At 37.2% G+C, this 16,605-nt stretch overlaps 1 protein-coding gene across 7 annotated transcripts in view; it reads right to left on the bottom strand.

The window, feature by feature from the left end:
* Positions 1 to 16,605, bottom strand: part of PHC3 (polyhomeotic homolog 3) — a 37,544-nt gene that overhangs the window by 8,559 nt on the left and 12,380 nt on the right. For 4 of the 7 annotated variants that reach the window (XM_083847915.1, XM_083847917.1, XM_083847918.1 and 1 more), the window contains 8 exons: positions 14,102 to 14,342; positions 11,807 to 12,684; positions 10,378 to 10,528; positions 8,667 to 8,920; positions 7,966 to 8,122; positions 5,538 to 5,652; positions 4,163 to 4,313; positions 3,840 to 4,071 (listed from right to left, as the gene is read on the bottom strand). In XM_083847915.1, coding sequence (XP_083704041.1) covers positions 3,840 to 4,071; positions 4,163 to 4,313; positions 5,538 to 5,652; positions 7,966 to 8,122; positions 8,667 to 8,920; positions 10,378 to 10,528; positions 11,807 to 12,684; positions 14,102 to 14,342 — 2,179 coding nt within the window. Of the gene's footprint in view, positions 1 to 2,577; positions 3,686 to 3,839; positions 4,072 to 4,162; positions 4,314 to 5,537; positions 5,653 to 7,965; positions 8,123 to 8,666; positions 8,921 to 10,377; positions 10,529 to 11,806; positions 12,685 to 14,101; positions 14,343 to 16,605 lie in introns of those variants that run through there. The other 3 variants (XR_014587891.1, XM_083847916.1, XM_083847919.1) reach the window with 3 other exon arrangements.

Here is a 16,605-nt window from a genome sequence, read left to right as displayed (position 1 = left end):
CTAAAGGCAATGGAAAAAAAGAATTACTGTGTTAGAAACGTGCATCCCTAGATGCAATGACTGTCCATGCTAGAGTTTTTTAGTTACACAATCCCTAATGCTTGCCCCTTTAGCTTGTGAAACCTGTAGTATGTGAAAGAGTTCAATATTGATGGGAACTTCTGAGATAATCTGAAAGTCATTTTTACTCCAGTATCTACTTACATCATAACTACTGATGAATTACTTATTGGAAATTTCAAGTCCTAGCATAGACAATTGTCTCATTTCATACAAACAACTGCCGTGATCTCCTAATTGGAAGATACTTGCAAAATACCACAAAAGCAGCCATTGTTCAAGCATAATTCAAGTAGGTTCCCTCTAGAAATAATGTGCATATTCTAGCGTTAGCTAGAACTCAACGAGAAAGTTCACTTACCTATGATTTCCAAAAGGTGTTAGTTCCATCCATACATTACCACCACTGGGTTAAGCAACCAGAATTGCAATTTGTGGGCGTGACTGTCTCACTGGTACATTTATCAGCAGTTTATCATCATTTATCATCAAGCGCAACTTTAAACTGGTTGGATTTTTTCTTTAAATGATAAACTCTTTTTCTGAACATGAACTAACACGGGCTCAGATTACAGAGGCCTACAACATAAGAAAGGGGACTCTTCATGGATTTGATGGTCCAAAGTAACCAAAGACCCCTTTCTGCTGAAGAACGCTATGGAAACAAAAGGTTGCTCAAGGGATGTCTGGAAAAGGTCAGCTTTTCACTGAGTATAAAGCACTTTTTTTTTTCCTACCAGTTTATTAACTAGACCACATATAACAATTAGCTGTCACTTTATTATGGAAAGGGCAGGAATAAAAAGTCAATGTAAGAAGAAAACGGTCTCCTACAAGAAAGAAATCAATAAACTGCGATACCAAAAGGAAAACATTTTTTAGCTGCTGACTAACTTTTAACCAGGAGCGAGGACTATTTTGTACAGCATTTACAACAACACACCTTTAATACATGACAAGCACCCTCTTCTCGGGCATTACTTAGGGTAACAAGAAATTAGAGTGGTAAAAAGAAAGCGAAATTAGTTTGTCACAAACAGTATTTATACAGCTAATAAAACAGAGAAACATCAGAATGTTTTAGTTCCTGCACGTATTCCATAACATTTACTTTTAATATTTCTGGTACAGTGCAGCCCACCTGCAAACTGTAACGCAATCAATATGAGAACATTCTTCAGGAGCTCAGAGTTATCAGAGAACACCTGGAATGGTTCAGCCAATTCCGGCTACAAAATGAAGATAATGCTGCCAGTAACATGAAGAAAAATCTTCGGACAACTGACCAGTCTCAGTAGGATTTAACAGCTCTAGTATCATTATAAAGGTTCTTATTTATGTACCGACAACCCACACAGATTCCTAAGCCGAGCACTAAGAATTTCTGTGAAAGATATCCCTCACCGTATGTCTGACTTCAGATCTGAACTTGGTGACTGTTAGACCACAGCGCTTACAAAGAATCTGATAGAACAAGATAAGTGTGCATATTTAGCAACAACAGTGGTCCTATGAAAATAGATTATTAGTTATTGTTGGAGGCTTTTTCTTTAACCAGGATTTGCTTTACGAATTTGCTTTTCTTAATGAAAAACCCACAGCCTTTTCTCAAAGTCATTTTGGAAAAGCAAAAGATGGAAGTTGAATCTATTTCAGTTCCCTCATACAAGCAAATCTGGGTATTCTTAAGTGCTTTCACAATTGGCCATTGTGCAATAGCTTTAAAAAAAAAAAAGGATGTGAGGCGAGTAAAAGACTATTAACCTGGCAACTGAAGAAAGAAAGAGGAACAACTTTGCTGCAGATTAAGCTGTTGTCATCTCTTCCAAGACTCTGGAAGAATTCAGAAAAAGCCTGACAAGGACACTTTACTCTACAGTTAGATCTTAGCTTACAGACTGAAAAAAAAGGACAGTAAATCAAATCAGCTGTCCCTACTGCCTATAAAGTACAGAAGACACAAATCACTGCTTCCTGCAACATGGCAAACGGTCTGCATGGCCTGCACAAGTACATACTGAAAAACAGCATAACAAAAAAACAATTATAGTCATTACTTCTTGTATTATTCAATTCTGACAGCATATGAAAAAGTATTTCTTTCAGACTGGTTTGAGAATGTATTGAACAGAAAAAAAAATGCCAAAAATACGGATGCAGCTATGTAACAAAAATTCTGGCAGGTTGTGAATATCATTTTAACTATCTATTGAACTTAAAAAAATAAATAAATGAGGAACTAGATCTTAATGTGGTAGAAATGAGTAACTGTAATAAATTTTCATTGAATACATAATAACAAAGTTTGTTTAAATTCAAAGATCAATTCATTTATAGAATAAATACTAAAAAACAGATCCAGCAGCTGGGGACATATTCTACAAGTAATGGTTTCAAAGTAGAAATCACATTTTAAGGACAATACTTGTTGTCATACTTGTAAATGAACTGTGTTTATATGGTACTTGAAGTATTATTTTTTTTAGAATAGGAACTATCCTTTATTCTTTTACAGATCCTAGGATCCGGAAGTTATTCAGTTAACTGAAGCTTCAAGTCTATAAAGACAGTAAATCAAAATGGCAGTGATATAATCACATTCCAGCAACGCAGGTAAAATACAGAAACTTGAAAGACCACGTCTTAAATCTAAGAAGCTTTGTTTGTTTTTACAGGCATCACTGGAAGTTCCCAGAAGCAGATGATGTAACTTAATTGCAATTTATAAACCATCAGAAGAAAGGTAAATCAAAGAAAGTCATCCTTGATGTAAAACATCCCTAATTCATTTTTTGCCTGATTGATTATATAAAACATCAGCTGGCAAAACTCATGCATATGACTCACCAATAAAGACAAATTTCTTACAGGTTATTAGTCTAATGGGATACACAGCAAAATGGTTTAGCATTCCAGCAAAGAGTAGAAAACTAGGAACAAACCTAAGCCAGGGTTCAGTGTTTAGTCATGTGAGTTACGTGGATAAACAACAAATTCTTATATGGCTGTTATCATGGAGACCTGCCTTGTTATCTGGACGAATTACAATATCTGATTAGATAGAATGGCATCCCTGGGAAAAAGACGGGAGTAAAACTTTAAAGTTTATGATAATCACGAAATAGCAAACAACTAAATATATGTCAAATAACCTGAAGATGACATAAAGGCAAGCATGAACACTGAGCTAAGGAAAAGGTGTGTAAACAAGGAGAAAAGATGTTTTTCTGCAAACAGACTCAGGTACTACCTTTGCTGTGTCTTCTAACCTAAGAGTATGTAATCTATATATGGAGTTCTCTATTTCAGTTACTGTGCAAAGCTACGTAAAACAAAATTTAGCTTTATAGAAGAAACCAGGTTATTCTGTTTTAGTGATTTATATCATGCTAAGCCTCTCAAAATTTTCACTTGCATAATTGGAAGGAACTCCCTTCTTGCTTTTTCTACTAAATAAGCAGTAACTAAGGAGGGAAGTGAAGAGAGAAATGTAAAGGAGAAGTGTGTCTGATCTCTCTACTGACCTCTTGAGAGAAATCAGACTGAAGGGAAGAACACCTCTAGTCTCCATCAGCTGGGGTGCAACAGCAGAAGTGGGACTAGTTCTATCAACATGGGATTTGTGCTGAAGGAACAAGCGAGAGGAAACAAATCACATTCCAGTCTCTATCAACAAGTACACTCGTGCTGTTACCACACCATCTCCTCCTCAGAGTGATGCTAAAAAGCAAAGAGCTTTACGGTTAAAAATGTGGAACAAGTTTTCGCACATTACATACCAGGCAAAGAATGTATAAAGGCCCAAACTTCGTCAACAGTCCATACTGATGGGTCTGCTTGCACCACTGGTAACAAGTCAATGCTCTCTGGCATTTTCCTAATTCTTAGTTCCCTAAGTTCACGTTCCCTCTCTCTTTCACTCTGTCTTCGCAGACGCGTGGTCATGGCAGCTGGAACAGCGTCTTCGTGAGAAGCCAGATCTTCTTCTGCGGATGGGTAAGTAACTGGAAGCTGGAAAACATCGCACAAATACACTGCAGTATTATATTTTATTTGTAATTTCCAAAACAATGCCATAGTTTTAAGCAAATATTCCACAGACCTGTCTAAGAAAATGATCTCGTGACGCCCCATCAGGGCCACTCGGTCGACGCCCGCGTCGCCCAAGACTTTGGCTATCTGATTTCCGATTCCAACGATTGGTCTTGTCTGATGTAAACAGCCCAAATTTCTTAGTGCAACTAAGGCTGTGCCTAAAGAAGTAAGATATATTCAAATAATGCACTAATAGCTTTTTGGACTGAATTCAATCAACTTAGCAACAAAATGACATTGTTGTCTACAGAAACACTGCCTAATTAAAGACAACAACAGGTGTCACAAATGTAAGAGAAAGGTATCTCAAAGGCCATGTACTCTAACCCCTTGTCTTGAAGGGAGATCAAGTACATCTAGATCATCCCTGGAAGATATCCACCTTTCCTGCTCTAAAAAATTTTCCATGATAAAAAAACAGCTTTGGATTTTATCACATACTACAATCCTACTTCTCTAAAACATCCTCTAAAAGCTTAATGTCATATTACATCTTTTGCTTCCATTTTCTCTACCTAGCTAATACCTAGTCAAAGGAGGACGAAGGAAAAAGGGCCAATTGCCTTCTGAGTATTATTTCACTATAGTAGTGTCCCAACAACTACCAAATAAAACATATACATTCCCACTACTTAAAGTGGGAATGTCTCAGGCTGGGGATGAAAAAAGCAGGAGACATAAGAGAAAGGGGGTCTCAAGGTACACTGATGAGAAAAAAAAAACACAACTAAGTGGCAGCTAAAAACTATTTCCCATACAACTGCTCCCTATTTCTAAAACATTTGGGATTAAATATCAATCTTCCAGCTGTAACGATGGAAGATTTTACATTCAGGTGTTGATTATGACTTGTTCCTCTAAACCGAAACAAAATAAAAAAGTGTACTAAACCCAAAGAGAAACAGAAATCAGCAGTCATTTTCCTTTGCCAAGCAAAGAGCAGCGCATGTTATTTTCAAGGAAGGAGAAGCTTTAGAAAACACTAAATTTATGGTTTAACTACTTCTATTCTGCTCTATGCAAATCATGATTTTTATTTTTTTTTGCAAGGGGAAGACAATAAGAATAGTCAAATATATGTAGTGATTTGTGGCCCACAGACCTCTACACCACTTTCCAAACACTTTTGAACTTTTAATGAATACCCATCAGCATTCCTCTAAGCCCAACAGCATTCATGTCATCCTCTGAGAGTTCTATAATATAACTGGAGGTCTGTCTTGAAATAAATCTATCTACCATAGTCCTTTGTACCCACATAGTCTGCAAATTTGCACAGAAGGCAAACATTTTTCACTGCTTCTTTATTTTTCAACATCAGACAGTATTTGGGGGCTACTCCATTAATCAGATAACACTAGGCAATAACTAGAGGAGAGTACCTTTTGGCACAGGATGTAGAGCAGAATCGTTTTGACCGCAGAAACTTGTTAGAATATCCCATTTTCCCACAAAATTCACACTTCAGAAGATCATTTTCAATTTCATCCAGTCCCTCTAGAGGAAGGAGTGAGGTACAAAGAGGTTAGTTTCAATGAAAAAAATGTGTTCAAGTTTCTCATCTCTTAAGCAGGCAGGTAGAAGACTTTCAAGTATTTAATACATGTCAAGAAATATTTTGATTAAGAGAAAATTATGCCAAACTAAGAAAATCATAGATTTTACTCTCCATGCAAAAGAACTTGAGTGAACTGAACCATGGATTAAATTATTCATGGAACTATGTCAGCTGTTTTGTTACATTTCAAACCATCCACGAGCAGGTATGCCTTCAAATATAGCAATCAACTAAAAAAATAGTTACAGTCTCTACAAATTGCTTATAAAGAGTTTGTTAAGAGAACTGGGCACTTTATGGTCCAAATTCAAGCTCTCCTGTAATGAAATAATGCATTAAAGTTAAAAATACTTTCTTTGAATAAGCAACACCTACAACCAAAAGGAGAACTTGCGGAAGCAAATAAGACATTGGAACTTATCTATTAGAAAGATAGCATGCATATAAAAAGAAAAGGATTGTAGCGTCTACCAATTTGAAGTCTATTGTTACGCAGTATTTTTTTATGATATTGGTGAGATAGGAAGCGCTTTTCCTGCTCCCCATGAAGAACTCAAAAAACAGCTGAGAGAAGCATCAGTGAAAGATGTAGGAAAGCCCAGGAGGCAGTACAAGGTAACAAGGCAGCATATGTCACGTGCTGAATGTCTACACCCTATTCTGCTGGAAGAGAATTTTGTGGGTACAGGATAGTTTGTACATAATTTAGAAGAACGCTACCATCTCTGCAAACCAACTTGCCTTTTGGCATTAAAAAAACAAAACAAAACACCCAAACTTATCCCCATGCACCATCTGTGAAATACATCATTAGGAGCAAAACTGGCACAAACCGAAGTGTAACATTCTGTGTTCATTCACATAAGCAAAAGAACTGCATGCCACATGGCTGCAATCATGGACAAAACATTTATTTAAAAAATCAGTGAGCTAAACAAACATCCATTCCTTCCATATTTCTTATTTACCTGAATCGGTTTCATAAACTTTGCTTCTTGCTATTCATCTTCTGCATTCATATTTTTAATTTTACACAACTAATTGCAAATATTGCAGACTAGCTTTTTGTTCAAAACTCTTTGTTAAGCTCTAATGCCAGCTAACACAAACACGTATCAAGGTTTAATTAAGAGGTTTTAGCTATGAATTTTAAAATTGTTATAGTGATATTACCTCACTAACTAGTGTGCTAACAAGGTGATAAATAAAAAAGCACTAATGCGACGAAGTTAAACAGGCTGAAATAATTATTTGAATAACATATCTGATGTATCAGGATTCAAAGGCATAACTGAAGTCAACAAAAACTTAGGTAGTGTCAGACTGACCACGTTGCAAGTCGCCAACTTAAGTTGGTATCACGCATGAAGTAGAAACTGGAAGTTGGAAGCCTACCAAACCAGACCAACCTTGCAAATGAAGTTAAATACAGACTAGAGATCCATAATTCAAATAAATCATTCTTTCTGTTAAAAAAATGCACAAACCAGGCCACATGGAATAAAGTGACTACAGATGAAAGCAAAAATTGATGGTAAAGGCCTTCTCTTCTGCATTTTAGGTGTTTCTACCGTATAAATGCAATCTATATCTCGGTTTAGCATCAGAAAATCTCCTTTGACTGACTTCTGCCTATGCAGCTGCCTCCCAATACTAGATATTTCCTAGCTTGTCTAATGAGTAGTTGCCAATTGCGAACATAAGCCTAATACCAGCTTCCAGGAATGATAACTGAAAACAAAAGCATCAATGTTTGAATAATTGCATGAAACAACAGACAAGCTGTTTGACATCTGAGAAACAGCACAGTGTTATTACTGAAAGGTTCTTAGGGAATTCTTCTGAAAACAAAACTGAACTAAGATCTACTGTAACAAACTAAAGAGAAAATGACTATTGCAACCTAACACACCTAACATACTTGATTTCCAGGTTCTAAAAAAAACACAAAACAAACACAACATGATGATGAGTGCTTCTGTTACTGCATGGGGAAGTTTGATGTTTTTAGCTCATGAGTTGTGTTAGAGACCACTGTATTCTAAGCAGGACAGTACACAGTTTCTTGACATTTGTGTGCACCCACAGCAATTTCTGTCACTAGGCATAGCTAGTTACAAACATTTGAAAACAGTATCTGTTAGAGATGGTGTAAAGACTGGAGGAAGATTCCAGATGTACAGACAGGATGGGATTCTGTAATACATACAGACCAGAAGGAAAAAATTGATATTTAAACAAAAACTACAAACCTTCTGCAATCATATCCTCTATCTCTGTGTCCGATGAGTTGTCTGCATGTTTTGTATTCTGCAAGTCTGATTCAACACACATAACACTCATGATTTGACCCTCCACTAGCAATCTTTTTTCTGCAGGCTGTTCTACCAGCAAAGATGAACGACTTACCTATTGCAATAAAAGCAAAGTAACAATGGTTAACTGAAGAGTGAATGACTGAAAACAGTATTTGTGACTAATCACACAAAGCTCAGTAAGGGGGCTGCTGGTGCTTTAAACAACAAAGTTTTTAACATGAAAGTACTACTAATATACAAAGACTCATCGCAGAGGTTTAAATTATCGCTTAAATTGAGGTATCTAAGAGACAAGTGTAAAACAAAGTTAGTGCAAATGTTAGCCTAAAATAACTGTTGTTACCTCTGGATAGCCTGCCTACTCTACTGTGTCTCTGTTTCATTTAGTACCTTGTCATCCAGTGACACTGGCAAGCCAAACAGCAGCACAAATTCAGATTAAATAAGTATACTGAAGTGCTGTAAGAAATAGGTTACCAAACACGGAAAAAAGGTCAACCCCAACATCTGGAAATGTATTCAAGGTTTAATGACCTTGAATTCTTATTATTAGCTATTAGCTAATAGCATCATCTTTAAGAATGGTTTGTTTTAAGAATTAGTAGCAAAAAATTCAAGGTAACTTTTACACTTACAGGGAATGGCTCCAACCCTTCCTGAATCACAAAGCCTTCAATAACATGGGTCAGGATTTGTGGTTTAACGATAGCCTGTGGAGGTTTATTTTCTAGACTAGGAATGCTATTGGGCATTGACGTGCTGTTACTCCTTGTTGTTGCTGCTGGAAGCAAAAGAGGTGGTGGTGGAATAGAAGCATGCGAAGGATCAGATGGAGATTTAATTACTGAGGCACTGACTGATGATGTCACTGAAGGTATTCCCACATGGTCTGAAAAACATAAAGTATGTTATATTTTTGTGACTTATGTCCAAACATTCGTTCAGAGTTCTAGAAAGTAGAAATGATAAACAAACACACCCAGCTTTGTACATATGATCCTGTAACACAGGCTTTTCTTTACAGTTTATAGACTTTACCTTCAAAACCAAATGATTTTCCTTGACAGACTAGTCTACAACCAAACAGCTCTCAAGTAAGCATCATTTTCCTTTACTAAGTACTGATTAACTATAACCATAGATGGCCATGAGAAAACATTTGAAAAAAGTGACTTCCTATACAGATCTCAAATCCACAAGACAAAACCAGAAACCACTCTATTCAAACATGTGATTCTCAAAACAAAGTTGCTGAGCCATTTTTAAAGAGAAAACATTTTCAGGGTTGCTCTGAGCCTTGCTAATCGTTAAAGTCACAAATATACACAATATCAGCTGTAGGTATAGAAAGCTGGGTATAAGAACCTGAATTTGGAAAGGTTGTACCTCCTGGTGTTCTCAAAGATGTTACATACATTCATTATTACACATACATACATGTGTGTATATACACACATGCGAATATACAGTGCCATAGACACAACTTTCTGCTGAAAACCCAATTTTCTGAAAAATACTTTGGAAATACAGGCAAGCTCATAACCTACAAAGGAATCTGCATCTTGTACTTGATTTTGGACAGCGTTGGCTTTTAGCTCTAGTAAACATCCTATCTGATCCAAACATCAGTTACCATGTTTTATTTACAAAGTAAAAAAAGACTATTTTGTCCTCTTCTCTTTCTCATTTATTCCAGGAAAGGATCAGCACAGAACAAGCTGAACATTCATAACTGATCTGTGAAGCATCCTGTCTTTGTAGCTTCAGCAGAAATTTGTACATTCAGCACATCAGGGGAAATTGCATTAATTTACAGCACAAACATTGATATAGGCAGGTATATCTTTTACAATTCTCCGGAAAAATGTTCATTGGTAGCTTTTGCATTACAACTGCTCCTTACTGTGCATATCAAAAAATGATGCACAGAAGAGTCATACCATGTAAGCAACCATTCTGACAGCTCCTTCTAATTGTTGATCCTGATTCTGTGAAATCAAGCTCCACACCAAATCAACCATCATATTTTGCTCACATCAAACAGCTGTCACTTAAAGAGTACCTCGAGATTGATACTCCTGTTAAGATTTTCGTATTATAAAAGTATACACTAAAGAGCTGAAAAGCTATTTTTGTACTACATTATCCAAATACATATGTAAGTTACGCCTTTGGGACTGAATAATTCATTCTATCACAAAGGTTTCTAGCATACTTTATACAGTTTTACTTTAAAAATTATAATCTAAAAGTATAAAAAAGATGAAAATCAGACATTTTTGCTTTAAAACATCACTAGGTAGTTCCTAAGCAGAGAAGCTACTTTAATTTTACATCTGTTCTCACCTGACAAAGGCTCTTCTGAATTAAGTGCCTCTCCATTCCCCAAGGTTATGGCTGGTGGGGACAAAGTCGGCGGTGTCGGTGTCCTAACCATATTGACACAATCAGATTCCTCAGGCATCTCTTCTTCACATACATTCTCCACCTGGTAAATCTGCATTCAGCAAACTATTGGTTTAGTGATTTCCAGTCTACCATAATACTTTAAAAGAGTCGTATAAAAACAGTTGTGCTTTTTTTTTTTAATAAACAAATTACCAGTTGAAGAGTTAAGATATGTTAATCTAATGAAATAATAGTTTTCAACTGCATACAAAACAATTAATTCTGGGGACATCAAGATGACATTTGAGAACAAAGTTATTTTGTTAAAAACAGCAGAATTTTAAGAGGCATAGTCCTATCAAACAGACCAGAGAACTTGACTTTTTCAAGGCCAGATCTTTATAGTTTGCTGTATTTTAATTTACACATACCCTTGTAGCCATTTAAAGACTTCTGCAAAAATGCAAGCTTTATAATTTAAGTCTGCATATTGTTTTCTATCTTATACAGCAGTGTAATCAAACTGAGTTCTTCGGGAGTGAATGCCAAGACTATCAAAAGCATTATTGAAAAGGTTAGAAGGTATTTTCCTAAAAATTCCAAAAGTAAATTTACATTAATAACTGACAGCTAGTTTAGCAGATCAGGATGTAAAACATTACCTTCTCAAAAGTATAACTAAGTTCTATTATTTTGCCCAATTTTTACATGAAGTATCAGAGAATTGGGATTATCATTACCTCAACATGAATTAAAAATACAGTGCACACCACCTTCCTTAATCTCTTGGTAGACCAGATTCTTTAGAGAAGTCAAGGATGAAGGACTGCAATATTTCATTGGCCTGACTGTCCCATGTCCCCATAACAAAGGAAAAGCAAAGCTATATTTGAAGTACTTTCCAAGTACAGTGGAGTTCCCAGTTCATGAGTGGCATAATTTAACGGGAAGACATGTCCAGCATTTAGGTTTCCCTATCTTCTTCACTATACACAGTGAAATTTAGCTTGAATGAGTACTATGTGCCAAAGAACTGGGCTCTCTATTCATGAGGTGTATAGCAAAAATTTCTGATTTTAAATCCCTTTTGAACATTTCTGCAATCAGCACTGCTCTATTAAGAAAAAAAGAGTTCTGCAAAGACAGCAAGATGATTTGTTTTGACAGACTGGTACCCCAAAATATAACTTTCAAACATCTCGCTGTATTCACCCACCTCTGGCACCTGTCTCTCTAAGGCCAGCTTTCACAACTAGAATGGTTTTGGAAAACAGGTATTTTCACAGGTTGTTTGACTTTGCTCTGCGTGGTCACAGATGACATCAAGGAAAGGATTTTTCACTCTCAGTTTAATCCTAAAATTAGAAGAAGGTTTCTGAGCACTTACCACCGGAGTTTCAATTGGTACTGACGGCTGCACTTGAAGATTTACTGCAACAGTCTGAGGTGGTGGAAGCGTTTGAAACGGCAGCTGGACCAAAGCTTCTGCAGCAGGAAGTTCTTCCTCAGAAACCAAAGTGTTTTGAACCAAAACCTGGCCCTGGGATAGAATTTCAGGCTGCACTTGTAACGACTGCACAGACTGCAAGGGCAGTTGTTGAATCTGAGTTGAAGATGTTGACAGCTGTGGAGGAGCTGCAAGAGGGATAGGTGTGGACTGCAAGGCTGAATATTGCTGGTGTGGTGTGGAGGACACTATCTGTTGGCCCGAGGAAACCAAGCTGGGCTGATCTACTGATCCTATATGTACAGCAGGGGAGGGTGGAAGTGGGAGATGCGGCGGAAGATTAAGTGGCTGTGCAATTGGTCGAACTGGGTTGGTAGCAGTTTGCTGAGGAGTGCCCTGCTCAGGCTGAAGAGCTGTTGGCACGAGGGAGTTTGCCTGTGACTGGATAAGTGCTTGAGGATGAATAATTATCGTGGGCGACTGGCTAGGGGAGTGAGAAGGTGGAGGGGAGACCACTACTGACTGCTGAGCTGACTGGGATGGAGTGGGAGATAACGTTAGAGGTGGAGGATGGATGTGAATAGGTGAGCAATGAGACTGGACGCTGCTGGGACCCGGAGGAAGACCGTGGCTTGGGAGTGGCAGACAGTGCTGTGACGGAGGGGGCTCCTGACCAGAAGGAGTCTGAAGTGCAATCGGCTGGACTTGCTGCTGCTGTTGCAGTATCAGCTGATGATGCGAAATCTTTGGAGGTGGTGAATGAAGTGGGATCTGCTGATGTTTTACCAGAGAATGAGGTTGCAATGGAGAATATGAAGCTGTGAAGGGAGGGAAAAAAAAGTGACAATTAGTAATTATTTCCTTAGGTCCAGAGGACATTATAGAAATAATGAAAGAACGGAAGTTTTTACTTTAAAGTAAGCCCATCACAACTTTTTCAACCCTTTGGATCCACATTTAGAAACACTTTAACAGCATATAGTGCACAAAAAGAATTTATAGGAATATACCAATTTCCAAAGCAAATGCAGCAATGAATAAATTAACATAGCCACGCATCGTACATATACAGAAAATACATATACATATATAACATTATCTGCACATCTTTTTGGTGGTAGTTCTAAGATCATGGCTGATTCAGCCTTCTCTTTTATTTAAGAATTTCATGCAGCTTCAAATGGATTTAACCTTTGCTTTGAAAGAGACTGGAATGGAAGAAATAAGCATGTCACAACAGGATTTGTTCCTAACTGCTAAGTTAAATTTTAGATAACATAAGAGACTCCAAACAAAACAGCAGGAGTTCAGTATGAAGCAAAAGCATTTAAAGTATTTGCCTGAATGTGAAAGCACAAACTGAAAGGTATGAATCTAAAAATAGTGCAACTTCCAGAGATATCACATCACCTTTAAGTGAACCAGTGACTCACTAGTAATTCCTTAGAGCGTTTGAGTGTATGCAGACACATATTTTGCTCCATGTGCAAGCCTCTTCTTGCTTTCCCTTTTCTACTTGAGAAATGATTTGCCTTTTTTTATTACTTATTCTGCTAGTAAAGACGGACTTTATTCCTTCCAGAAACAAGTTCCAAGAGCATTAGGGCTCAATAACTCAAGCACGTCTTATTCTTTCTTTAAAAGCTGCCATTAAGCCAAGCTAAATCCCCAGAATTGAGACCAATTGTCTAGATAACCATTACTCTTTCAAAATTAAGACGCTAAAAAGCAAATGCATTGCACGCAATGTAAATGCATATCTAACCAACTGCATGCTTCTCTTGATCTATCACTTAATACAAAATACTAAGATTCTGGATCACTTACCTATGGATTTTTAAAATTACTTAATATAAAAAAAATCATTCTGATCACAACGAAATATAACCAAAAAAATGGACTTTGGAGACAGCAACAGGCAGCTTGGAAATGACATGTCATGACAGTGAGCATACACAGTGACCAGTAACAAGAATTATGTTTGTACTGGGATTCAGCTGTATATTGCAATTGCTACACTGTGTTTGCATTGTTATTTCAGAACAATGCTGTATCACTCTGCTAAATCAAAATCCTGTGTAATGTCAAATATCAGCAAATAAGTAAATTTAGTATTAAACATTAAACTCTTCACGTGGAAGATCTAAAAGATCCTGGTCAGTGAGCAATGGACCCTGAGAGAACTATAATATACAAATTACTTTAAAATATGTTATAGCTTCATTTTCATCCTACCTGGTGTTATTAACTGATGTATGCTTGATGTCCGTGTGACTGGCGTACTCCGACACTCTGGAGTTGGGCTATCACCTTTTCTATTGCTCTCTGAGGGATCTGGTTGGCTGCCCTTGGTACTGGTTACAGGTTTATTAGCGCACAGAGACAACGACTGAGGCTGGCTGCTGCTCTTTGGTGGGCCGTTCTGCGAACTTGACAACACACCCAACTTCTGGCTGCGCAATGTCAAGTTTTGAACCTGGGAAATCAGTAAAATGTAAACAAATACATAAAAACATTTATGACAGACATCCAGACAAAAACAGACAACATTAACTCTACTTATTTTATGTTATACTTCTCATCCCACCTTATCAAAATATCTGAGAAGTTAAAAGTCTCCATATCCAAGTATCTTAAAGCCACCAAATACACAGAAAAACAGTGATCTTGAGGTACTTCAGTGATAAATACAGCAGTCTTTTTTCCTTATTGAAGTTTAAAAAATAAAGGATAATTGTTCATTACACTAATTTGAATTAAAACTTGTATTTTTTCTCCCTTTTATAGTAAATTCAAAGTGAATGACAGAACACATCTTAAGCAAATGCAACTTTATTTTTATGCAGACACTACCAAAATACAGTGGTAAGTATGTTTGCAGGGACTAAAATAAACCAGAGCTCGGGTAGTGGTAGTGACAAGAATGTGCTGTATATTACTTGTGTCTTAATACACCTGAGTGTACCTTATTTCTATAGCAATATTAATATACCTTTTCACCACAGCTCTAATAATAAAACAAAATATAAGCCTTCTGAAATGCGTATTAGGCAGTGATTTTCACTGATGTGTGTTATAACGCAGCCAGTTTCTGTACATCTTGACCCCAGCTTACCAGTCCTACATGCTGAGCTAAAATTTTATTTCAAGGACAAAGACTACCCTTGCAGAGCACTAATGTATGCCATACTTTACATGAAAAAAAAAAGAGGACTACTTATTGCCATCCACTTTTTGATTATTTATTTATTTATTATTATTTACTCATTCCAGTTAGTACTTGTATAATGAACTAGTTGACATTTTACTTCTCACTGTTCAGTGTGTTACCACGGGGTGTGCTCAAATCCTGTTCTGAAAACAACAGTATTTGTTTCCTAGTTGGCATGCATGATGCATTTATTGCAATCCTAGCTGTTGCAGAAGGGGAGAAAAGTCTATGAATAAGCAGATGTCTGAGCAAATAAAACAACTGGGATGAGATTATTCTGGAGTTTGTGAGAGCCTAATGGCTTACACTAAACAAGATGCTCCAAATTTAACATTTTCACTCCTGAGAACCATCGAAGTCCAAAAGATGATTTCTATTCCAGCTTGTGTTTTTGAAGGGGATGCTTCTGAAACATATGAAGGATATCATATCTGACCTAATAAACCCAGTCATGGAGAACCCCCAGAGTGCCACAAGCACTCTGCTGTCAGACTCTGACTTTGTTTTTGCAGTTAAGATCAATCTATTCAGTGTGGGAAGCAAAAGGTCAACTTAGATTTTGGAAGCAACAGTAGGAAGGCTTTACCATGACCTTTTATCAGGACTCTGTGATATATAAAAGCCCAGGTCTCACAGTCCAGCCTACGGTATAATCAAGGTTCCCATTAAACTCATTCTCCCAGCATGTCATTTGGTCTGCTGAACGTTCATAAAAAAGGGAAAGAGAAGGTTAAAAAAAAAAAGAAAAAAAAAGAGCCCAACATGCTAAGAAAGGCTTGCCAACCAGGGAATAAATGCCAGCTCCTGTTCTCCCTCATATAAATTTGACCTAGCTAACTGCCCATTTTAACACCCTGTTGCAATAACGAGAACAATACAACCAATTTTCCTGACACAGCACTGCACTGAATTCCCAAAGCTGTTATGCTAGCTAGGCAGTATCACCTATAAAAAAATACTTGGTCCGCTACAATCCTTTAAAAAAAAAAAAAAAGTGCTGCAGCAGAAGATAAAAGACCTAATTGCTCATTTACTGAAAGTACTAGAATAAAGGTAAATTAGATCAGACTGGGAAGGCAGCTATCAGCAAGATACAGGGACAATGCCCCCAGTAAGGACAGAGCTACCAGCTTCTGGACATGTTTTCAGAGTCCTCCCTACCCACATAATGTACCAAATTGTGCAATGAAGAGAATGAAGAGGTGGGAATAGACGTTTGCATTTCTTCACTTTTTCGCTGTATCTCAAAGGTGAAGTCTTTCCCCCTTCACCCTGAATTTTACTCGGATATCTTTAAACCAGCAGCATGAAATTAATGGTACTCAGCAGGTGATATGGAACGAGTTTAGAACTACAGCAGGTAAAATGAGGAATTTGTTTTCTCATGCTGCTCACTGACAAAGCTTCTTGTGTAACAAAGGGGCAATCTTCCTCACAATTCAGCAGTGACATGGTAACACGTTACCTTGCAGCTTTTGTGTCTGTAATTTTTTTTCTCTGTCTGAAGGCCAAAAAGTTAGATGTGGAA

Source organism: Anser anser (genome assembly GCF_964211835.1).
Source record: "Anser anser genome assembly, chromosome: 9".
NCBI lineage: Eukaryota > Metazoa > Chordata > Aves > Anseriformes > Anatidae > Anser > Anser anser.
This window is presented reverse-complemented; position numbering and strand designations above follow the sequence as displayed.